The sequence below is a fragment of the Dunckerocampus dactyliophorus genome, chromosome 11 (assembly GCF_027744805.1).
Source record: "Dunckerocampus dactyliophorus isolate RoL2022-P2 chromosome 11, RoL_Ddac_1.1, whole genome shotgun sequence".
NCBI lineage: Eukaryota > Metazoa > Chordata > Actinopteri > Syngnathiformes > Syngnathidae > Dunckerocampus > Dunckerocampus dactyliophorus.
Genome location: NC_072829.1, coordinates 25,512,342 through 25,536,411, shown reverse-complemented (window position 1 = coordinate 25,536,411; position 24,070 = coordinate 25,512,342). Strand labels below are relative to the sequence as shown.

Below are 24,070 nucleotides of genomic sequence, written 5' to 3'. Positions count from 1 at the left end.
TAAACAAAAAAATTGTTTTCGGCATCTCTGGAACTCAAGCCCATTTTTGTAAGCTTCCCTTGCCATCCGTCCCCAAATGTTCTCAATTGGATTTAGATCAGAGGAACACGCATTGTCCAAACGTGAGGTTATTCCTCTGGAAGAAGCCCTTTGTCAGGCAGGCATTGTCAACTGCAGAGTTGTCCTGTTGAACAAGTAGATGAGGGCCTTCAATCATGAGGGATGTCGCCTGCAACATCTCACATAGCCAGCTGCCGTTTGACGCCCCTGCATAATCTGAAGCTCCATTGTTCCCTTGAAGGAAAAAGCACCCCCAGATCATGATGGAGCTCCCTCCACTGTGCCGTGTGGAAAACATCTCAGGTGGGATCTCCTTGTCATGCTAGTGACACTCGGCACTAGTAACAACCTTCATTTGGGCTGAGGATTGTCCCGTGTCTTGACAAACAAATCGGATCCTCCGGCTCTGGGACGGTGAATTTTTTGAGGGGGTCTACCACTTGACTTTGACTTTTTTGTTCCATAAGCATCAGGATCTTGGACGAAGTTTCAAGTGACTGTCTTAGTGTGTCCAACCCCAGCAGCAGTGGAGCGCTGCGAGGGCCTTTGCTTATGCAGCTCAACAATCCGATCACGTTCAAAGACAGAAAGCTTTTTTGCCATTAGCATCAAGAGATTATCACAGTTTGAATACCTGGCAGAAAATGAAATTGAATCCACATTTTTGCCAAGAGTTTGGCTTTTAAAGGCTGTGGTCTTAAACTTTTTAATCAGCTGATGACCAGTCTGTTTCACTTTAATGCTTTTTTTTTTTTTGCCTCACTCCCATTTCTTCTTTTTGCATTTTGAAGCTCTACTTAGAACATCCATGAAGAGGGAGTTTGGATTTTTTGCCTTGAAGTTGTAAGACATCCCCATCAGCAGTGGACTATTTCAACAGTGACTTAACCCCCCCCCCATTTGGTCCCACAAATCCAGTTCTGGTCGGATTTCCGTGACGAGGAACATAGCCACAGAAATCCGACCAGAACTGGACTCGCGGGACCAAGTGTCGGGGTAAGTCACTGTTTATGTACTACACCGCTGATGGGGATGTCAAACAACTTCATGTCAAAAAATCCGAACTATCCCTTTAAGATCCAACAGTGCAAAATGTAAATTCTTTCAATTTCAATTTTTCAACTGGTCTTAAAATTTTGATGAGGATTGTATGCGTCCCTCGGCTCCAGCATACCCCTGTGACCCTAGTGAGGACAAGCGGCATAGAACATGGATGGATGGATGTTTGCGTCCCAGGTTCAGACCTGTCGAGATCCCCACATGTAGACTATATTTTTCAGTACACTATTTCTTGTGTGGTGATTTTATATGTCTTAGTTTTTTCATTAGGAATCCATTTCTTGTTTTGACAGGCCATCAACACTATCAGTATCTCGGTAATCTGCCGCTGTTTCTGCATGGTGTTTGGATGTGCCAACACTGACTAACACCACATTAGAAAGCCAATCAGACTCACGCAGACTTGAACAGCTGCACAACCACAAGCTTTAGCTCAATATTAATGTATTAAATGTCATGTTTAGTAATATTTTTAGCGAACTTGGCTATTCCTGTATATTTGACTGGGAAGTTATGCACAGTCCCAGCAAATCCAGTTCAGCTGTGCAGTTCTATCAGATAAGGTGTAGACTGCAGAGCAGTACACAGTCACGCGGAATCATCAACAGCCTTTGTCACTTTGTTTTGAGAGTGTTTTCGAGCAGCATGGAGTTTCTGACTATGTGCTCCACATTATTAAGCTGGTGCACAATTTAAGAGAACGCTCAGCAAAGAACATGACGTCCTTCCCTACGCACACAAGGCCCCTCTGAAACTAACCACGTCCCCGGCTACATGCTAATAGCAGATGGATATCTCAGCCGTGGAGTGTGTGTTTAATTTAAAAACTACTGCTCACAGAGCCAGGTCCCTCTCGGCTCTGGGCTTCTGCGTGCGACGCCGCTGAAGCAGCGGTTTGAAAAGGGTCTGAGAAAACACGAACCTGAGATGTTATCAGAAGCCTCGCACCAAGGAGGGATCACTTGAAACCAAATCACACACTTTCTCAGCTGGAGCCGTAGAAGCGGGAATGTTCACCAACCACCTGCCTTCGCTCATTTGTGTTAGCAGCCATATTGGTTTCATCCAGATGACGAAGAGCCTCCGTGGTGCTAAGAATTCCATTAGCGTTCGTTTCATACCTTATTCTATAATTGTTTGCATGGGTTGCCCTGCTTTTTGCCGTGACGGATGATTGCAAATGAAATGCTTGCTTGCCATGGCTTTAATGGAAAACAAACACAACGTTATAAATTAGGAGGGAGCGGCATGTACACCTCCAGGAGGCAATGTGGTTTCCTTTTTATTTTATGATTTCAAGATGGGCGAGGACTTCAGAGGGAAAAGTAATAAGTGTAGCAAGGTGGATTCTCGTGGACGCAGAGATTTAAGAGCTTGATTTAAGGGAGCTGTCTCTCACCAACCAGCATACAAATTGGCTATGAGGTGGATCTAGCATGCACGGGGGATTCTTGTCATTCATTTACTGTATGTTACATACGTTTGAAAGAATATTCGGGTGCTTGTGACCAATGGAATCATTCTGCATCCGAGATGACTGACGCTTTATTACTGTAGGTATGCCTGCAATTAAATGATAGCTTGTTTAACAATGTGTTTATTATGGTAGAGTTGTGTAGAACTACAGTGCATCACACAGACAAATGTGTCTAATATTGTAGTTACTTAGTTTATTTAATGTATTTGTTTCCATTTTTTTGGTCTGAATCCCTCGGTCCAGTTAAATTGTGCATGTGTACCTAAAGTTTTGGCCAGTAAGTGTAGCACAACTATTGTTTTCTTTTGTATGTGTAGAATTTAATACATTTTGTATATAATCAGGACTGGTTGGAAAAACAAGTTTTGCTAATGAGTCTTTGACTCCAAACTTCATTGTTTTCATTTTTGCTGAAAGTTAAATACTAATACCAACTTAAATACTAAATACTGTAGTACCAACCTTTGATTTGGCTTGTTTCACCAGGGCCCACCAGGACCACCTGGTCCCCAAGGTCCTCCCGGAGAAAAGGTAATGCCAATATTATTATAATCTGTGAGTATTAAGGTGGAAGTAAGAAAGAGTCAAATGAATGCTATTTGTTTGCTAGTTAGCTGGTCAAGTTCATGAGCTAAGAGTGTCGTCTTTGTGTTTGCATCAGGGGGAGCTCGGTTTACCGGGGCCAGCTGGAGTGGACGGAGAGAGGGTACGTAGAGGAATGTTCTGACAATACCGTACATATGTTTTGGGCTGTTCACCATTCATTGATGCTTGTTTTGGCCTCCAGGGATCTAAAGGTGACATCGGTGAAATAGGACCATCAGGGGAAAGAGGAGAAAAGGGAGAGATGGGGCTATCTGGGCCTGCGGTAAGTCGTCAGCAGATACAATACCTGGTCAATTTATTAGGTACGTCTGCACAATCCAAAACAATACAATATAATAATGCTCAGTTTTGGCTGATGTTGTGTTTTACTCAGTCATACTGTTGTTAATATTTTGGCAGATTCTGTGATGTAGCACTTGTATTGAATATCAGGGTGTACCTAATATTGTGGCCGGTGAATATGTGTAACTCATACAGTTGTTTTAAATTCATTTTGCTTGTTGTGACTCAGGGTATGGACGGTCAGAAAGGAGAGAAGGGCGACTGCAGACTGGATGACAACCTGGTCAGTGGTATTACTTTATGGGGATGAATAAAGTATCTATCTATGTATTTGTATCATAAAGCATTTTATCAGTACCATACATCACTCTTTTAGCATTTCTGCATCATAGCAAATATGCGCTTGGCTCTCTCAGCATTCATACACCGACTGGCCATAACGATGAAAAATGGCATTACAATCTACTGCAATGGAATTAGTGCTGACAGTAAGATGATTTCTTTGCTCTCAGGTTCAAATGATTTCCCAGCCAGGTCCCCCTGGCCCACCAGGCCCGCCTGGAGAACCCGGTTCACCTGGAGCTATGGTGAGTTCTCATATCACTTCGGTACAGCGAGCATTAGGGAAGCAGTTCGGTAGTCAGACAATTACAACATGTAATGTTTTTCAGGGGCTGCATGGAATGCCTGGACCAAAGGTAAGAGTACAAGACAACGTTTGATGGAGAGTATGACATGTTATTTGGTACTGATGCGCCTGTATTGCAATGCAGGGGGAGCCAGGATTTGGGCTAAGAGGGGAGAAGGGTGACATTGGTGCTCCAGGAACCAATGTGGGTAACGGTGACTTATTCAGTCTTATTGTTTAGGAATCAAACAATGATATATGATGAATGTGTTTTTATGCGCTCACTGCAGGGATTGGACGGCCTTCCGGGTTCACCTGGCTCTCCGGGCCTAGTGGGTCTTCCAGGAGCTAAAGGAGAAAGAGTAGGCACCCTAATACGAAGACATTTAAGACATCTCTTCCACTTTGGTATTGTGTGACTCCATAGTGAAACGTGTTGTGTTTACAGGGCAGGCCAGGGGAGCCTGGACTTGATGTGAGTATCAAGTCATTTCATAATATACTTTAATATTTTATGACTTTTATCCTGAATTGAAATAGCTTCTGTGCTCATTACCTCCTATTATTTACAGGGTTTGCCAGGCTTTATGGGAGAGAAGGGAAACAGGGGGGAACGAGGAGAGAAGGTTGGTACAAAACATCCAGAAATGATAAAAAAGATGTTTTTTTGCTTGTTGCTCTGTGGAGGACGGTGCAGTTTGAGGTCTCATTCACGAGGCGATGTCAGTAACGACACTAATATGATCCGGTCTCTCATTTTGATGCCAATACCCATGAGCTGATAGCACCCCTACAATTTAGTAACAAGCTGCTATTGTATTTGTAGTTTGACCAGGTTTGATGCTCTTTATTAAATGTGAGTGTATGAACTGTTGAGTTGTGTTGTGTCATTCAGGGTGACAGAGGAAGTGTTGGAAAGAGAGGACTGAAGGGTCAGAAGGGAGAACAGGGTCCTCCAGGTCTGGACCAACCCTGTCCTGTGGTATGTGACCTCCACACACACACACACACACACACACACACACACACACCACACCGCCGACCTCTACTTCTCCATCTGAGGGCTGAATCTGTCTTTTCCAATTTCACTTCTCTGCAATGTCCTTCATCTAAGTTGTGAGTGTGTAACTGACTCTTGCTGGCAGGGTTGTGATGACAAAAAAGATGTGTCTCGTGTGGACGGAGCACTCTCTTCTCCTCCACCTCCTCCTCTTCCTCCTTCCGCCCCTGTGGCCCTCTGTCCTGTGGTACAGTATTTCTGCTCTATTCCTGCTCTCCATATCATATTCTTATGTTCATTTTTCTTTGTCGCCTCAGCCGAACCATGTTATGTGCACTCACTAACAAATGGAATATATAGGCCAAGCTTACTTATACTTGCGATAAAGCATTTTGTCCAATAATAACCAAAAATAATTCATATCCCAGCAAATTCTGATTTAAAGTGGATTTGTATCTTCGTTTAACTAGAAATAACACAAAAAGGAAAGAAATTATTTATATCCCTGACCTTATAGGACAATTTTGAGTAAATGCATCATTTGCTGCTGAAGTAAAGCGCAGTGGTGTGAAAGAGTGTTTGCCACTGTTTACCACTGTATATGCATAATTCCAAACGTTGAATGAGCCTGTATTGATGAATTATTTAGAACTTTTGTCCCCCTAAAACATGTTAAATGAATAAATACATAAATTCTATACTAGCACAGTGTATAATAGAGCTTAAAACTGCATAGTTCAGTCTTATTTCCCTCTGAAAGTATTTCCAAAAAAATCTAAATCTCTTATCTGGCCAGAAAACGAATAACCTTGGGATTAACAGCATCCTTTACCACCTTTATATAAAGCAAACAAACATCAATCAACAATCACATTGGATATAATAACATTTTCTCTAAAACTGCAGATTTTTTTAGACATCTTACTATCATAGGAGTTGAAATATACTGTATGTAAATGTAGTCGATAAATACAATGTACTGGCTTGTTACTAAACATTTCTCCGCTGTTGTCACTGTGCAGGGACATGATGGGCTGCCCATACCAGGCTGCTGGCACAAGGTAAGAAGCAGTCTGTAAGGGCATCCATTTCAAGAATGCAAATATTAGCCTTTAGTTATGACTAAGTGAGATTGGAAGGTTTGTGCTGGTTTGATGCCTTACAATGTGTGAACTCGCACTTCTAACATTTGCACATTTGAGTTAGTTTAATGCTGGGGTGTCCAGACTTTTTGTTTTTACCATGACCACATACAGAAAAATCTAAGGATTTCACCTTATGCTTGAATTTGTTAAATCTGTTCAAACTCATCAACTGTAGGTCAAGCGCTACTAAGCAATTATGTATTTAAAAAAAAAAAAACATTTATATTATACAGTAGGTGATAAGACAAAAAAATATAAGACAGCTTTTTTTTCTCTGGTGAAAAAAAAGTCTAGGGTCATGCCAGTCGGAGCTTTTTTTTCCCGTCACTCACACACACACCAGTGACCTGCAGTGATGCTAATTTTAAGATCATGGTGATCAGTGAAGCAGAGTCACTGAACTGTCCACCAGCTAAGAAATATGTCAGTATGAAATATATACTTGTATTGCGATCTACCAGTTATTTCACTGATTTGGAAAATATACACACTACAGTATATACGGTGGTGTGAACAAGTGTGACTTCTTTTTTTTTTTTTTGCATGTTTGTCAAACTAAAATGTTTCAGGTCATCAAGCAAATTTAAATACCAGTCAATGACAACACAACTGAACACAAAATGCAGTTTTAAATAAAACTTTTTATTATTAAGAGAAACAGAAAATCCAAACCTACATGGCGTTGTGTGAAAAAGTGATCGCCCCCCTGTTAAAACATACCTTAACTGAGATTAATTGAGATCTATCAGTGTGGAAAAGATTTCCACAGCCATTTCTAAAGCTTTGGGACTCCAGCGAACCACATTATCCACAAATGGCCAAAACATGGAACAGTGGTGAACCTTCCCAGGGGTGGCCGCTAACCAAAATGACCCCAAGAGCGCAGTGACGACTCATCCAAGAGGTCACAAAAGACCCCCCAACAACATCCAAGGAATTGTGGGCCTCTCTAGTCTCAGTTAAGGTCAGTGTTCATGACTTCATCGTAAGAAAGACACTGGGCAAAAACGGCCTGCATGACAGAATTCCAAGACGAAAACCACTGCTGAACAAAAATAACATTAAGGCTGGTCTCAATTTTGCCAGAAAACATCTTGATGATCCCCAAGACCTTTGGGAAAATACTCTGGTCTGACGAGACAAAAGTTGAACGTGAATCGTATTGAGATGCTGTGGCATGACTTTAAAAAGAAGCTGCATGCTAGAAAACCCTCCAATGTGGCCGAACTACAACAATTCTGCAAAGATGAGTGGGCCAAAATTCCTCCACAGCGCTTTAAGAGACTCATTGCAGGTTATCACAAACGCTTGACTGCCAGTTGTTGCTGCTAAGGGTGGCCCAACCAGGTATTAGGTTGAGGGGGCAATCACTTTTTCACACAGGGCCATGTAGCTTTGGATTTGTTTTCTCCCTTAATAATAGTTTAATTTAAAAACTGCATTTTGTGTTCAGTTGTGTTGTCATTGACTAATATTTACATTTTGATGTTCTGAAACATTTAAGTGTGACAAACATGCAAAAAAAAAAAAAAGAAATCAGGAAGGGAGCAAACACTTTTTCACACCACTGTATATTGTGATTTTTATCTATGAAAGTATTCTTTCCAAAAATGAGCCTTGAAAAAAGGGGGTGGCCATTGGCCTTGGATCTCACTCGAGCCGCCCGTGCTGAGAATTATCGTCCACATTCAGAACCATAATCAGACTCAACTATACTGAGCTGATCATCTTGATAGGAGTGTTGTACTTCAAGATTAGTAGTGTGATGATTTACCAGACGCTGGACACCCCTGCTTCAACGTAAAAGGCTCCTATTTGGTTTTGTGTATTACTAAGCAGCTAACAACAATGTATCCCCTCTATTCTTTTCTTTTGCAGTGATGACTAACCAGCAGCATGGAATCTGTACATATTGTTATGGTATATATTGCAACTGATTACCTTTTCATTTTAAAATAAACATTTTTATATAATATATTGAAGCATGGACACCTCCACAGTATTATAAGAACTCCAGTGATCCACGTTGTTTAGAAAGCAGCCATGCTTGAAGAAACTGAACTGGAAGTGGGACCAGATGCAGTGTGTCGGAGTCTAAAGTGCCATTACTAACAAAGGCTGACTGACTCGGGCTGATGGATGCTTGGATAGATCTCTCCGCCATGGCCGACGGAGGAGCCTGTGCGTCACTCTCTTTTCCTCTCTGTTTTCTGAAAGGAGGAGATGGCGAGGCAGAAGCTTAAACGCAAGCGTCTCATTCAGCCATGAGGGCCTTCTTGGGGAAAAGGAACACTTAAAGGGGCAGAGAGGGCACAGAGGCATGTTGGCCTTGATGGAGCACAACATGCACTGCCTCCGTGTCACGATGAACACTGTCTCCGTAATGGGAAATCTCCAGGAGGGGGCGACAAATCCACTTCCACGATCCCCCGGAAGCTGTGGCTGATGATGTGGGTGATGGCACATAAAGGAAGGATTGACAGCACGTACAGTATTATGCTTGGATATTTAGAGAAGATCTTTCCTAATTAACTGCATAATTACAACGTCTTTTGCAGGCTTTTTACCGCTTTTTTTAACATGTGGCAGTAGAAATGTGTTTTCTTGGCCAGTTACATTTTGCATTCCTACACATTGCCATGTTTGTTGACAGCATTGAAGGAGCCTCTACAGTGTTCATGGTAAACCAGTGCACCAATCAGTGGAGCTTAACCGCTTCCGTATATTACAGTTGCCTTAAAACAGGGGTGTCCAAACTGCCACATGGGGGGGCCATTTTCCAAAATTAAAAAGATTAAAAAAAAAAAAAAAAAATTAGAATGTCTCTCCTCATACCTTGATTTTTCAGTTTGCAGCCCTTGAGGGACAAAGTTTGGACACCCCCGCCTTAAAAGCTGCCATTCTCATAATTTGTTTGCAAATTTCATCCCTGTTTTCTTCGCTGTTGCTGCTGACTTAAATCTGTGTTCTTTGTATAATAGTTTTGAATGAGTATTAGTCATTTAACCTGACAAACTAACCGACTAAAGTATGACATTTGGGTCAGTTGTTTGGAATTCAACTGTCGCACACTGGCTTTAAATGCCGTTCATTTTTTACATGAATGTGTGTGTGCCTTATTTGAATTGTCAACAAAGGGTTGGAGAACTTTTATTGGTTGGTCTTGGCATCACATTGACGGGATATTAATGAATGTGTTTAGAGTTGGACTTCCTATACAGTGTATGTAAGGTTTTAACACATACAGTAGTGCATGTGCTCATTCACAAACGGATGATTATGTAAGGATAGGGGCTAAATTGAAAAAATAGCGTTACATTTTCTTTAAGAACTTGTTAGGAATGGAATATTTTCCACTATGTACTGGATGGGTATTGCAACGTGTATGTGTTTATCTACAGCAGAGGGATACCACATTCACAAGACCTTTCACTTGGAATAAAGGCACTCTGTTTGTTTTAATTAATCACTCACACACATAGTTTCATTATGAGTCACGCTTTCTGTCTCCTGGCTGAGACGTCCAGCCTCCTAGCCAAGGACTGGTTGAAACCAGATCAGACCAATACACCAACAAACAGTTAAGTGAACGTTTCCTGAACATTGCGACCGACTCCACAACAGGCTTACAAAGAAGAGGAACTCATTTTCACTTTAGAGACCACTTGGACCTCGCTGGATCTTGGCTGGTGGGCTGACCGTTCTCTCCAGCGCTGGCATTGCAGTTGCTTGTATTCACTCCAATTAGAATAAATTGTTAAACTGACTTTTTCACAAAGATAATTATTTCCCAGTGAAAAGAATCAAAGAACCTGGGTGGAATAATATTGCTATTAATCCTGCTGACCAACTCCAAATCATAAAGGAATATTAATTTGTGCAACTTTTCGTAAGGGAATTTTCAGTGCACTCATTATCTTGGAAAAGCCTTTTGTTTATTACTTAGTGTTCATCAACTTGTTTTTCTGAATTATTAATCAGGAGTTGAAATCACCAAAGCAACATTTATACATATGCCAGAGTCCCATTATTTTTCTTTAAGAAAGGCCGAGTACCACAAAGGTTTTCTGGATGCTTAAGATGACGTTGCATTATTTGATTTAAGTCATAAGCATGGTTGAAGTGTTTTCTCTGTAATGCAACACGTTTTTTTGTTTGTTTTTTTTTGACTGGAAGCTGTCAATTAACATTTAATTTCTTCTGCAGATTCTGTCACTTTTAAGGCTTAATGGAGTCTGTAATGTTAGCACAGTATCTGGGTAGTTTGGTGTTGTAGCCAGTAATATAATATCACAGTATTAGCTTGACTTTGGGAGAATGTTTGGTTGTGTATTTGGTTGTAAAATAATTAAGCTATTTTTGTAATTGTTGTTTAAATATACAATATGTGTAACTTGGTCAATTTAACATGCAGACTGAAATAAAGTATGATTTCATGCTTTTTTTTTTGTCCCGTGTGTCTTATAAGTGTACCTGAATTTAACAGATTATCCATGATTACACTGCAGATTATTATTTCAGATTTTTGATTACCTTTAACGACCCTTTGCAAAGATTCACTATGGCATTACTGTGTTGATACACTAAAGATTTGTAACATTTTTATACACATATGATAGGAACATAGCAGGACAATTTCAATATGATGTTGATTGTCCAAATGCACACACACTAATGCAGAGACAAATTGTTTCCATTTGTCCCGTTTTGCAACAGAATGTGATTTTATGGGTTTGGAAACAAAACTACGGCTTACACAATAGTTTGGTCTGGAAAATGTCATCACAGACAAATAACATCAACATCTGCTTGAACTGTTTACATTCACTCTAACCCTGACCATTCTGATTTTCAATTTCAAATACAGCTGGCGTGAAACATGATATATTTCTTTCTTCGTGTTTGCGGTTGTCAAATGTTTCGGTTGTTCATGAAATCAAATGGAACACTTCAATTCAAAAGTTATAATTTCTAAGATTCATTCAGTGTCATGACTGTCATCCATTTCATTTGAGCTGACAGGGCTGTCAAAAATATCACATATCAGTATCACTACATTCTTTCATTTTATTTTTTGGGGTGTGAAAGTCAATTAACAAAACTAGTGTATGAAATTGTCCATTTAACATTGATTTAAAATATCCCCTTGTCTAAAATAATTAGTTTCAGTTAAAATTAAGTCATGGTGCTTCTGTGTGGGACAAAAATAGAAATAGGATCAAATTAAATGTAAAAAAAAAAATAATGAATTGACCAATTTATAAACTAAAACAATATATTTTATTAATGTGTGTTTTATGTATTAATTCTATATTTGATATGACTAATTTTGAAATAAAAGCCCTCCATTTTTCCAACAATAACTTTTTTTAACTGTAGTACCGTCGTATGCCTGTGTGGCGCTGCTTCGACTTGAACATATTACGTCCACATTTCCCAGCATCCTTTGCTGGCTTTTCACCCCATCATAGTTTTTGCATCCGGGTCTCTACTTCCTTTTCCTCTGATCTCAGATGCGATGAGGACCTAAGTAAAGTTGGACCTCTTAAAATCCGAATCCATCCTTGTTAAAGGCATCACCGAACAACGCCAAAATGACCGAGCAGATGACAGTGAGGGGGACCCTGAAGGGGCACAGTGGATGGGTCACCCAGATTGCTACTACGCCTCAATATCCCGACATGATTCTGTCGGCGTCCCGAGGTGAGGTTCCCTCCGCCGGCTTCGACAACATGGCTGTGCTAGCATAAGTAAAACAGCTAGTTGGCCTTCGTCAAGTAAGATGAACGACGCCTATTGTGAATGATTACTGAACATACATTGGAAATCATGCATTCGTTATAACGTAGTGCGTAGTTACTCATTGTGGCCAAGTTCGTCAGGCCTGTGAAAAACGGTTAGCCGCGGTTGCTATCGTGAACTGGTGTCACCTGTAACTACAGAATGAGTGAGTGGCTGCAGCGTTGATGAAATGGTGCAGTCTTAAACAGTGTTGGTGTTCTAAAAATTACCTTAATGGCTAATTCCTGATCAAAATCTGAATTCGTTGTTTGTTAGTTTTTTAAAAAGTGTTTAATCCCTACAGACAGGTCCATCATCATGTGGAAGCTGACCCGTGATGAAACGAACTATGGCATCCCCCAGCGCTCATTGAAGGGCCACTCTCACTTTGTTAGTGATGTTGTCATCTCCTCGGATGGACAGTTTGCTCTGTCCGGTGCCTGGGACGGCACTCTCCGCCTTTGGGACCTTACCACGTAAGACCTTCCGTCATACGCAGTGATGAACTTTCAACCCCTTGCTAATTCATATCTCTGTAGATTATTCCGAGGTACGCAAATTCTGTCAATTTATTATAGCTTGGGCATTAGTTTCCGATTGCAAAGAGGATAAGGTGGTCGTTGGAAGCAAGTGATAAGTGATCTGAGTTTGAATATATGAGAAAGTGAAACCACATGGTCATTTATTTACAAGTGTATCGATCAGCACAGCAACAACAGAACCAATGTTGTTACCATTGAGGTATTTGTAAACAACAGTACAGCATGTGTAACGTGCATGAGTTTCAAATGCAGTTCATGCCATTTGCGGAGTTGTGGAGTTTTTAAAAACCCACATCAGTGGGTTGCCTACCGCCACAGCTGTAAATGCCTTTTTTCTTCTTTTTTTTTGACCCAGTGCTAATTGGACTATGTGGTGTTTTGCATAAACCCCTCTCCTCCTCTGCAATTAATTGACTAGAGGTGTTGATCGGTTGAGCGGTTATACTAATAAGATTTAGTATTCATTCCAGGATCTCTGTCACCATCCTAAAACCCGCATTAAATGTACAGGTGATGTTTTATTTTTAACGACACTCTTCAGTGACATTGAGAGAGCATCCCGAAAAGTTGTGCCTCATAACCCTCACACAAGCGTAATGAGACATGAACCACAAGAGCAATGTTAATCATTTGATAACAGGTTGGAGTCCTGACAAGTCAGAAGCATTGTTTACCAAATAAAATGCAATTTTAACGATGTAACAATCTATTAAATTTGACAAATTCAGTTAATTTTTTTATTTTATTTTAAATAAATTAAGACCAGTGCGACTTAGTCACAGAAAAAGAGTGCTGACATAATATTCAGGATTTAGAACGATCACGTTAGTTGAATACTTTGAATGGGACACATCTTATTCAACACATTCACTGAAAAGTGTGAATATTTTCAAGTCACCAGACTAAAATCCGAGTCATTGACGTCCAAGTTGAGTTGCAAGTCTTTGCTGATATTGTTAATCTGTTAAGTCCAAAGTCATGAAAAAGACTAGTCCATACCATTGCTAATACTTAGTCTTGCGTGACGTGCTGACGCCTCACATGATGTATTCATTCAGGTTTTTATGTGACTTGTGAGGTATAATTGTATACATGACTCTTCCTGTCATTGTGCTCTGTGCAGTTGAATATTCCTTGTCTCCTCAGTGGCGCCACCACTCGCCAATTTGTGGGACACACCAAGGATGTCCTGAGCGTGGCCTTCTCTGCTGATAACCGACAAATTGTGTCTGGCTCCCGGGACAAGACCATCAAGCTGTGGAACACACTTGGCGTCTGCAAGTACACTATTCAGGTGGGTGGCTGACATGTGGTGCTGCTGCTGCAGGCAAGTCAAGGTCTTTTAATACTACATAAAATGCTGTTCAAGTCAGTATATGCTCCTTTTCCATTATTAGGATGAAGGCCATTCTGAGTGGGTGTCGTGTGTGCGCTTCTCCCCCAACAGTAGCAATCCCATTATTGTGTCTTGTGGGTGGGACAAGATGGTCAAGGTATGTTATTCTTTACTAAGACATGATGCCGTATGCCCAATGATTATTTAGTGCATGTATTACCTGAGTTTCATAGTGACGAAACCGTTTCCATATGAGGGCACATTGTACAGCTTCATTTGACCCCAATGTCATCACGTGACCTGCTGTATGTGATAATGGTTGTTTGTTCCAAGGTGTGGAACCTTGCCAACTGCAAGCTAAAGACAAACCACATCGGCCATACTGGCTACCTGAACACAGTGACCGTCTCTCCTGATGGCTCCCTGTGTGCATCTGGTGGAAAGGTAACGTCTAACTGTGAACACAACAGTTTGACCAGCTTGCAGGTTTCACAGTGATGGAATCTTTATGCCTTTCTGTACATCATTGATGATAAAGAGGCTGTTTCTGAGTTTTTACTTGCCCCTTTTTAGTATATATTTCAACAGTTAGGTTACCTGTAAAGCAGTGTTGTTTGTTTTGTCCCCTTCAGGACGGTCAAGCCATGCTGTGGGACCTGAATGAGGGCAAGCACCTCTACACCCTGGACAGCGGAGACACCATCAACGCCTTGTGCTTCAGCCCTAACCGTTACTGGCTGTGTGCCGCCACTGGCCCCAGTATCAAGATCTGGGTAAAACACTTGCTCCTCAATGCTTTATGTTGGTTGTACTGTGTAAAGCGGTGATGAACCAATGAAACCAATGCCAACTGTATTATTTGATGACAAAGAGGCTGTTTCTGAGCATTTTGGAAACCAAGCTGCTGTTTTTTGTCTAAACTGCCTCTATTTACTGACGGCACACAAATTTGTACAGGATCTGGAAGGCAAGATTATTGTGGATGAACTGAGACAGGAGGTGATCAGCACAAACAGCAAGGCTGAACCCCCACAGTGCACCTCTCTGGCCTGGTCTGCTGATGGACAGGTAATGCCTGACTTTTTATATACAACAATTGTTTTTGAGTCCCCTGGTGATTATACCTATTCACTTCAAGCTCTGATGTCTACTGGTGACAGTCCTGCAAATATGAGGGGAAAAATAGATGTTTTTGCTCCACAAAAATAACACTATTTGAGATTTAACTTTTTCTTTTTTTTTTTTTTTTGCAACAGACCCTGTTTGCTGGCTACACTGACAACCTTATCAGAGTGTGGCAGGTTACTATTGGAACCCGATAAGAACTTTTCATCAAAGTAACTTTGAATAAAGGACAGTTTGAAAGAATGTGTGGTGTTTGTGGATTTAATGCTTCCTCTCAAAGTGTTTATTTTTTTATTGTCTTATCTTCAAATAAGTTAACATGTATTGTAACACATGCAAATTAGTTAAATATGTTACAAGGCCTCCTTAAAACTGACAGTTTTGTACTTTTTTAGATAATATAAAAATATATGATGGTTTTCCAACCCTGAATGGACTTTATGGTCAAATCCTTGAAGTGAAGTTTCATAAAGGATACCCCAAACTACACTAAAAATAACAAATTCTTATCAGCCTCACTGCTTGTTAAATGTGTTGATCTGAGGAGAAAAAGGTGCAGCTCGTAAAAAAAAAAAGTGATCGATCCTATCCTGTAGATGGCGCTGTTGTTACCCTGCAAAAATGCGTTGATACCACGACAGGTTTCATATCTAATCAGGTGCTGTACTAAATTTAGAAACGGTCATTTGAAAGGAAACATTACCCTCTCAAACCTCACACGTTGTGGGCCACCTTCATTGACCGTCGACTAAGAACTGCCTGTCCCGGGGGCTTGCCGTCGAATGTTTGCGGTATCCTAGCAACCCAATGGATAGGCTCAGAACGCACCTTGATCATTGAAGAGGAAACAGCTGCGGAAGATGGAACATGTTTCTTGTCCTCGTATTTATGTGGAAACAACTTTAGCTCTCATTAAGCCAGATGCAGTCCATAAAAGTGAGGAGATTGAGGACATCATTCTGAAGAATGGCTTTGCTGTCTTGCAGGTTGGTATATTTTTCAGTTTCTGCTTTATTTGTATGTTTAATTAAAATGTCCAACAATTCATCTCTGTGGCAGAGGCGGACGCTCCTGCTGACTCCAGAACAGTGCAGTGACTTTTATGCTCTACATTATGGAAAATTAATCTTTCCCAGACTGACTGCGTACATGAGCTCAGGTCCAATCATTGCATTGAGTCTAGCCCGGGACAATGCCATAGCTCACTGGAAGTCCATCATTGGACCTGCTAGGGCCACAGAAACTCATCCAGAATGGTAAAAGTAATATTTTTGTAGTTATTTTATAGTACATCATCATAATAATGCAGTTTATTGTGGCGGTCTCAGGAAAAATGTAATTCAGGCCATCACTCCTCTTATAAACCCATGTTGAGGAAAGCTGGGATTTTTTTCATGTGTGGTGATCGCTTTCCACTCTTGTTCCCCCAGCCTTCGAGCAAGGTATGGCACTTCAGAGCTGCAGAATGCACTCCATGGCAGCCAATCCTTCCACACTGCTGTACGAGAGATCAAATTCATGTTCCCATACAGTAAGAAATACACACTCATATTGTGTACACTCCTGTAATTGCAATAATTTACACTGTTGGAACTTAAGGAGGTTTGAAGTAGAGCTTCAAAATGCAAAAAGAAGAAATGGGAATGAAATAATAAAAAAAAAGACTAAGCAAAACAACCATAGAACTAAAATAGGCTGTTAATCACCTGATCAAAAGTTTCAACCCCTGCACACACAAACACACACAATAAAAATAACATGTTCAAAAAAGGACACAGTAATGAGTAGCTGCGCCATTCTTGTAATCACCACAAAAATTGGCTTGGGCTTGATGCCAGGTATCCAGGAAGCTAATGGGAATGTTACTCCAGGTGGTGAAGATGGCTTCACGGAGGGCATCGACTTACTGGAACTGATGTCCATTTTTGTAAACTTCCCTTGCCATTCATCCCCAAATGTTCTCAATTTGATTTAGATTAGGGGAACACGCAGGATGTTCCAAAAGAGTGAGGTTGTTCCTCAGGAAGAGGTCCATTGTCGGTCGCGCATTTTGAACTGCAGCGTTGTCCTGTTGAAAAAGCCAGTCATTAGCACACAGACAAGGGCCTTCAGTCATGGGGGTTGCCCCCTACAACATCTCCACATAGCCAGCTTCCGTTTGCCGCCCCTGCACAACCTGAAGGTCCATTGTTCCCCTCAACGAAAAAGCAGCCCAGATCGTGATGCCGCCACCTCTACTGTGCTGTGTGGAAAACATCTCAGGTGGTCTTAAAGGACATGAGACCTTTTTGAAGACGTTTTTTGTTCTCAAAACCCTTCTCTCGCAGATGTCGTCTAATAGTCATTGGCCTGCACTCGGCACCATCCTTCATTTGGGCCGAGTATCATCCCGAGTCTTGACGGAAAGCCAATCAGAGCCTCCGGCTCAGGGCTGGTGACATTTTTTTGGGTCTACCATTTGACTTTTTTGTTCCATAACCCTCAGGATCTTTGAAGAAGTTTGAAATGACTGTCTTACTGCGTCCAACCTCAGCAGCAACGCCACACTGCGAGTGGCCTTGCTTATGCAGCTCAACAATCCGACCGTGTTCAAAGAGAGAAAGCTTTTTTGCCGTTGCCGTCGAGATCATGACAGTGTGACACAAAGTAACCGAATCCACATTTTTACCAAGATTTTGGATTTTAAAGGCTGTGGTCTTAAACTTTTGATCAGCTGATGAACAGCCTACTTCACTTTAACACTTGTTTGCAATAATTTGCTCACTCAAAAAAAAATTTGTCTCATTCCCATTTACTTTTTTGCATTTTGAAGTTCTACTTAGAACCTCCTTAAGAACCAACTGTGCAAAATGTAAATTCTTGCAATTTTTCAACTGGTCTTACATTTTTGATCAGAAGTGTATTTAAATGCAACACATGTACTGAACACATTCACTCTTCTGCAGCTGTCATTGAGCACATTCACACAAGAGAAATCACTCATGAATACCTGAATCGGCATGTGAACCAAACTTTGATGCATGGACTCAATGAGCTCTGCAAACGCAAACCACTCAATCCATGTGTAAGTACTCAGTGCTGTCTTATATGTTAAAGACACACACATTCATTATGTTTATTGCAATGGACCTTCCTTCATTATGAACAGCCTATATTGTGTGTGTCATAGGTTTGGCTTGCTGACTGGCTCATCAAACACAATCCAAACAAGCCTCAAATATGTCATGGACTTTGAATTTATGGAATAAGCAAAATCAATGAGGAAAGAACATACATCCATCCCTCAATCTTCCACCACTGATACGAGGTCGGGTCGCGGGGGCAGTAGCCTAAGCAGGAAAGCCCAGACTTCCCTCTCCCCAGCTACTTCGTCCAGCTCCTCCCGGCGGATCCCGAGGCGCTCCCAGAGACATAGTTTCTCCAATGTGTCCTGGGTCTTCCCCAAGGTCTCCTACCGGTCAGACATGCCCTGAGCACCTCCCCAGGGAGGCGCCTGGGAGGCATCATGACCAGATGTCCGAGCCACCTCATCTGGGTCCTCTCAGTGCAGAGGAGCAGCAGTTCTACTGCAAGTTTCTCCTGGATGACAGTGCTTCTCACCTTATCTCTAAGGGAGAGCCCAGCCATCCTACGGGAAAAACTATTTTCGGCTGCTTGTACCCACGATCTTGTCCTGTCAGTTAGTACCCAAGGGTCATGATCATAGGTGAGGGTAGGAACATAGATCAACAGCTTTGCCTTGTGCCTCAGCTCCCTCTTCACCACAACTGACCGATGCAGAGTCTGCATCACTGCAGACGCTGCACAAATCCGCCTGCCGATCTCACGTCCCATCCTTCCCTAAATTCCTCCACTTGGGGCAAGACTTCATCCCCGACCCGGAGATGGCACTCCACCCTTTTTGCGGTCGAGAACCATAGTCTCTGACTTGGAGGTTCTGATTCTCATCCCGGCTGTGAACTGATCCAGTGAGAGTTGGGGGTCACGGCTCGATGAAGCCAGCAGGACCACATCATCTGCAAAAAGCAGTGACGGATCCCCTCAAAACATTGACTGCACCTAGAAATTCTGTCCATAAATGTAATGAATGGCATCAGTGACAAAGGGCAGCCCTGCAGGGGTCCAACCCTCACTGGAAACGAGTCCAAATTATTGTTGGCAATGCAGAGCAAGCTTTGACACCAGTCATACAGGGAGCAAACCGTCTGAATTAGGTGACCCGGTACAGCATATTCCCGGAGTACTCCCCACAGGATTCCTCAAGGAACACGGTCAAATGCCTTCTCCAAGTCAACAAAACACATGTGAACTGGTTGGACAAACTCCCATGCACCCTCAAGGACCCTGCCGAGAGTGCAGAGTTGGTCCACAGTTCCACGGCCACGAAGAAAACCGCACTGATCCTCCTGAATCTGAGATTTAACTATCCGGCAGATCCTCGTCTCCAGAACCCCTGAATAGACCTTACCAGGAAGGCTGAGGAGAACATATTCATATTATATTCATTCAGCAGATTTTTAAAGAGTTAATTTTTAGAGTTGAAAACTTTCCATAGGAATTTACAGCAAACAACAATAAAGTGGATGTTTGAAAAATTGCTGATTAGCCACTGGGAATTTCCATGTTAAAAATACACTTTATAGCAGGGGTCACCAACACAGTGCCCGCGGGCACCAGGTAGCCCCCCACGACCACATGAGGCGCCCGCAAGCCTCCTTTTCATTCAGGTTTTCAGTTAATAATGTGAGAACACTAGAAAGGAATGTATTCTGAAACATAAAATGTGAGTTGTGGATACCAGCATTTTGTTAATGTTTTGGTAAAACAAGCATATTTGATTTGTTTGGGTTGAAATAAGGTTTGAAAATCATTTCTACAAAAATGAGTAGCTTGTGGCCATTTTCGTTTTCTAAAAGTAGCTTTCGCAAGAAAAAAGGTTGGTGAGCCCTGCTTTATAGTATAATCTGGGTTAAAACCAAGCAGATGTATTGCAAATGTGCCATACAGTGCACCGTGCATCCATCAACACCATGCACACTACAGAGGCCACTACTGTGGTGTATGTGTCAAATCATTTTCACACATGAATCACAGTCTAAAAATGTCACATTTCAGTAATTCTCTATAAGAAAAATATGTACAACCTGAAAATTTAGGTTATTACACGCCATCAACAATATTTGTGAAGATAGCGGCAAAACAAGAATATACTGTACTTACGTTTTTCTTTTAATGGTCAGCAAGTCGCCTCAGCTTGTGACGTCATCGCGCCCACTGCCAGTCCAACATAACGTAACGTCCGTATGACGTCAGAAAGTACCGTTCTCGTTTGGCAAAATGTGCCATCATCGGCGAGCGTGGGGAAATAACTTCTGCATAAAGCGCCAAAGATGGACGAAAAAGACGAGAATCAACCTATTAATGACCCGAAAATGGACGAAAAAGACGAGAATCAATTCGTTGAAGACCCCAAAATGGACGAAAAATACGGGGATCAGTTTACTCGAGTTTATGTGGAAAGAACATTGGCGATCATTAAACCTGACGCAATCCACAAAAGTGAGGAGATTGAGGACATCATCCTGACGTCGGGCTTCACTATCCTGCAGGTTGGTAAAAAAGTGTAATAAACGTAATTGACGTTAAATTACGATAGGAAATTACGTCAGGAACTTTATAATCCCGTGCATTCGTGTATGAAACTATTACAATGGAATGGTATGGAACATGTACAGTACTGTAGTGCTTTTAAGGATACTCATTCTAATTCAAATTACGTCACAAAAAGTGTTGGTTTAATTTATTTCTGTACATGTTAGAATTTTGTTTCACAATTGCTATTACATTGATTTATAATAAGTAGCTAATAGTTGATATGTTTGAGATTACTTTTAAAATATATTTGTCATTTACAGTATAATTATTAAACATTTTTATTTATCATTATTTGTTTTTCATGATTATCATTACCTTCACTCACTGATTGGGTGGGAGCAATGTCAGGAATTGTGGGCCCCATGGAAAAAAGGGCCCTTGGTATGGCCCTAACGTTCTCCCACCCCCCAAGTCGGCCCTGCTCGTGATTCTTCTACCTTAGCCAACATTTCTTCAATGTCATTGACCAAATATGGTTCATGAAATATGCATTTTAATACATTTTTAATACACTGAAGTATGCAATCATTCCTCCGTGTGGCAGAAGCGGAAACTTCAGCTGAGTCCAGAACAGTGCAGTGACTTCTACATAGAACATCATGGAAGACTCAACTTCCCCAGACTGACTGCTTACATGAGCTCTGGCCCAATCCTTGCATTGACTCTAGCTCGGGACAATGCAATCGCACTTTGGAAATCTATCATCGGACCGGCTAAGGCCGCAGAAATTCATCCAGACTGGTGAGTGGTCATCTGAAAGGTGATGACGATGGCCTCATAGTGGAGGTCTGAGTGGATGTATTTAGCTCAACGGATCTCATGTTCCCAGACCACAAAATATATGCTGAAATTCTAGCTGGGACAATCTTATAAGAGGACGGGGCATCAATTGGAAGCGGACGATACTTGGAAAGAAATGGGAAAACGAGTTATTTATAACAACTTATTTTTTAAACTTTGACAATAATTTGGAGTGCATGGGAAAGTGGAAGGAAAATAGCTCTTTTTGGCCACATGGTCATTCATTAACAAGTTTACTGTATGACACAACAGCGACAGAATCAATTTTGTAATAGTGGTAGTTCATTGTAAACAACCGGATGGCGAGTGTAACACGCATGACTTTCACACCAACAGCTAAGTAGCGCAACCAACATTTTAAAGTGCATGCAGAGGGAGATAAAGCCGCTGGATGCTTACCATTCCTTATACTTGTATATTCAACTGCACCGACTGCCATCTTGTGGAGTTATAAAAAACTACATCAGGTTGTGTTCAGCACAACCAATGTTTTTTGTCCCAGCACCACTTAAAGCAGGGGTGTCCAAATGTTTTCCACCGACGTCCACATACTGAAAAATGAAAGGATACAAGGGCCACTGATATTTCTATTTAAAAAAAAAAAAACGTATCTCAGCTTAGTGATATTGGAGGAAAAGCTTATGATTACAATGAACTCCCTCTTTGCTCTTTTTAATTTTTTTTTTTTTTACTATTTTTGCTGCTGGTTTTTTTTCAAAATATTTCAACTTTCTTCTGAAGTAATCTTTGTAAATGTTCCTTTTGTACTATTTTGACTTTATTACCATAAAATTATAACTTTTCCTCAACCTAATTTCCCCAAAATTACAACTTTATTTTGTTTTTGTTTGTTTCTCATAAATTATGGCTAAAAAAACCCCCCATTTTTTCTATAATGTTTAAACTTCATGCTACTAAAATGACTTTTCATGTGTTTCACATTATTTTTTCCACATTGTTTTCTGTGAAAAGCTTTAAAAATGTATTAAATATTTATTGTGGCCTTAAAATCTTGTATTATACCAGGGTGTGTGTTCATATCCTGCGATTAGGATGTGGTTTCCACTCTTTGTTTCCCCAGCCTTCGAGCAAAATATGGCACTTCTGAGCTGCAGAATGCACTCCATGGCAGCGACTCATTTCATGAGGCTGAGCGAGAGATCAAATTCATGTTCCCAAGCAGTAAGGTGAACACATACAGCTGTTCGCATTTGAATGCAAACATGTGTCTAAAATACACTGTCTTTGTAGCTCTAACTGTTCCCACAAAAGAAGAAACGGAAGAATACCTGAGTAAATACGTGAACCAAACTTTGCTGCAAGGACTCACTGAGCTCTGCAAGCACAAACCTTTTAACCCCTGTGTAAGTACTCCATCTGTCACAAGCATGTATTTATTGTGTTAAATATTATATATTAAGTGTTAAATATTCTTTTATTATCCTCTCAATAGGTTTGGCTTGCTGATTGGCTCCTCAAAAATAATCCAAACAAGCCTCAAATATGTGACGGTGCTCTTGTCAAAGAAGAAGAATAATGCCTAGGAAGAAACAAGAAGAAAATGTGATTGCAGGAAATGCAAATTTAATAAAAATATGTTGAATGGTATTGAATTTGTACTTGATTGTAGCCAAATTGTAAGTAGAGTATCAACATGCAAAGAGAAGAAACATACAATTGACAGTGTCATGTATTGAAAACTGCACTTAAACCCAAACAGGCTGTTCATCAGCTGGTTAAAAGTTCAAAATCGTAGCCTTAAAAGATCCAAATTTGCACTAAAAATCTGACTTTCATGTCATTTTATGTCAAGTATTCACCCTGTAATGAACCTCCTGTTGGCAAAGGCAAAAAGGCTTTCTTGAATGTGGCAGGATTGTTCAACTGCACGAGCAAGGCCTCTTGCAACATGCCGTCGTTGCAGAGGTTGGAGGCAGTAAGATTTTAAAATTATTAAAAGATCCTGAGGGTTATGGGACAAAAAAATTCAAGTGGTAGACTGAAAAAATGCACTTGCGGTAAGCGGGAGGATCCGCCGGGCTTGTCTGTGGAGACACAGGCCGATCCCTGACCCAAATAAGGCCCTTTTTGATGCTGACGGCAGCCCAATAAACATAAGACAGTGTCTGCAGGAGAAGGGCTGAAAGATGAAGCTTCAAGTTGTGCAGTGGCATGCATGAATTGATTGCTGTTGGATATGTGTGGATATGTTTCATCGAAAGAATTGAAGCCAATGGTCGCATACTCTTTGTCAACTTATGGACAGTCTGAGTTTAATTTCAATACAGTTTTCAGCAAATATCAGGCTCTATTTTTTTGTCTTCGAGTTTTTGGGTTTTTTTGCATTTTTATGATATTCTTAAAATTTGGTTACAATCTACTGGCACAGAATGAATGCTATTACTGTATGTAATTTCTTTCCCCAGTCTGAGGATTTTGTGTCGTGATTTTGTGTGCGAACCAATATGTTTTAAAATATTTCAAAGATAGCTCCATAATTTACATGGAAGTAAAAAGAAAATGTGAAAAAAATGTGAAAGCATTTCAATCAGATAAATTTCTGTAATTCAAAA

At 40.9% G+C, this 24,070-nt stretch overlaps 4 protein-coding genes across 4 annotated transcripts in view; all 4 read left to right on the top strand.

Moving 5' to 3' along the window:
* col23a1a (collagen type XXIII alpha 1 chain a) overlaps positions 1–9,071 on the top strand; it is a 142,231-nt gene extending 133,160 nt beyond the window's left edge. Inside the window, exons 17-31 of the mRNA XM_054791565.1 lie at positions 1,413–1,436; positions 3,083–3,127; positions 3,258–3,302; positions 3,384–3,464; positions 3,714–3,767; positions 3,997–4,071; positions 4,156–4,182; positions 4,258–4,317; positions 4,403–4,474; positions 4,561–4,587; positions 4,685–4,738; positions 5,008–5,094; positions 5,258–5,359; positions 6,135–6,173; positions 8,475–9,071. Coding sequence (XP_054647540.1) covers positions 1,413–1,436; positions 3,083–3,127; positions 3,258–3,302; positions 3,384–3,464; positions 3,714–3,767; positions 3,997–4,071; positions 4,156–4,182; positions 4,258–4,317; positions 4,403–4,474; positions 4,561–4,587; positions 4,685–4,738; positions 5,008–5,094; positions 5,258–5,359; positions 6,135–6,173; positions 8,475–8,525 — 843 coding nt within the window. The 3' untranslated portion in view covers positions 8,526–9,071. The remainder of the gene's footprint in view (positions 1–1,412; positions 1,437–3,082; positions 3,128–3,257; positions 3,303–3,383; positions 3,465–3,713; positions 3,768–3,996; positions 4,072–4,155; positions 4,183–4,257; positions 4,318–4,402; positions 4,475–4,560; positions 4,588–4,684; positions 4,739–5,007; positions 5,095–5,257; positions 5,360–6,134; positions 6,174–8,474) is intronic.
* Positions 9,072–11,743: 2,672 nt separating this feature from the next.
* rack1 (receptor for activated C kinase 1) lies at positions 11,744–15,284 on the top strand. The gene is made up of 8 exons (XM_054792097.1): positions 11,744–11,960; positions 12,343–12,514; positions 13,727–13,874; positions 13,978–14,073; positions 14,250–14,360; positions 14,549–14,689; positions 14,874–14,984; positions 15,173–15,284. Exons 1-8 carry the CDS (start codon positions 11,852–11,854, stop codon positions 15,236–15,238), a joined length of 954 nt encoding a protein of 317 aa, XP_054648072.1. The 5' UTR covers positions 11,744–11,851; the 3' UTR covers positions 15,239–15,284.
* A 469-nt stretch (positions 15,285–15,753) lies between these two features.
* Positions 15,754–19,837, top strand: LOC129189913 (nucleoside diphosphate kinase homolog 5-like). The gene is made up of 5 exons (XM_054792100.1): positions 15,754–16,027; positions 16,101–16,297; positions 16,472–16,572; positions 17,987–18,105; positions 18,211–19,837. The coding sequence occupies exons 1-5, from the start codon at positions 15,902–15,904 to the stop codon at positions 18,274–18,276; spliced, it is 609 nt and encodes a 202-aa protein (XP_054648075.1). The 5' UTR covers positions 15,754–15,901; the 3' UTR covers positions 18,277–19,837.
* A 470-nt stretch (positions 19,838–20,307) lies between these two features.
* Positions 20,308–23,323, top strand: LOC129189912 (nucleoside diphosphate kinase homolog 5-like). Its single transcript, XM_054792099.1, has 5 exons — positions 20,308–20,650; positions 21,241–21,437; positions 22,579–22,679; positions 22,749–22,861; positions 22,951–23,323. Exons 1-5 carry the CDS (start codon positions 20,432–20,434, stop codon positions 23,032–23,034), a joined length of 714 nt encoding a protein of 237 aa, XP_054648074.1. The 5' UTR covers positions 20,308–20,431; the 3' UTR covers positions 23,035–23,323.
* Positions 23,324–24,070: the final 747 nt, after the last annotated feature.

Bases quoted from the DNA above. Each gene is read 5' to 3' on its own strand.
- rack1 (XM_054792097.1), top strand. From the start codon at position 11,852: ATGACCGAGCAGATGACAGTGAGGGGGACCCTGAAGGGGCACAGTGGA. The intron at 14,074-14,249 runs GTATGTTATTCT...GTTTGTTCCAAG, and splicing joins GGTGGGACAAGATGGTCAAG to GTGTGGAACCTTGCCAACTG. The intron at 14,361-14,548 runs GTAACGTCTAAC...TGTCCCCTTCAG, and splicing joins TGTGTGCATCTGGTGGAAAG to GACGGTCAAGCCATGCTGTG.
- LOC129189913 (XM_054792100.1), top strand. From the start codon at position 15,902: ATGGAACATGTTTCTTGTCCTCGTATTTATGTGGAAACAACTTTAGCT. The intron at 16,573-17,986 runs GTAAGAAATACA...ACTCTTCTGCAG, and splicing joins CAAATTCATGTTCCCATACA to CTGTCATTGAGCACATTCAC. The intron at 18,106-18,210 runs GTAAGTACTCAG...TGTGTGTCATAG, and splicing joins GCAAACCACTCAATCCATGT to GTTTGGCTTGCTGACTGGCT.
- LOC129189912 (XM_054792099.1), top strand. From the start codon at position 20,432: ATGGACGAAAAAGACGAGAATCAACCTATTAATGACCCGAAAATGGAC. The intron at 21,438-22,578 runs GTGAGTGGTCAT...TTGTTTCCCCAG, and splicing joins GCAGAAATTCATCCAGACTG to CCTTCGAGCAAAATATGGCA. The intron at 22,680-22,748 runs GTAAGGTGAACA...CTGTCTTTGTAG, and splicing joins CAAATTCATGTTCCCAAGCA to CTCTAACTGTTCCCACAAAA.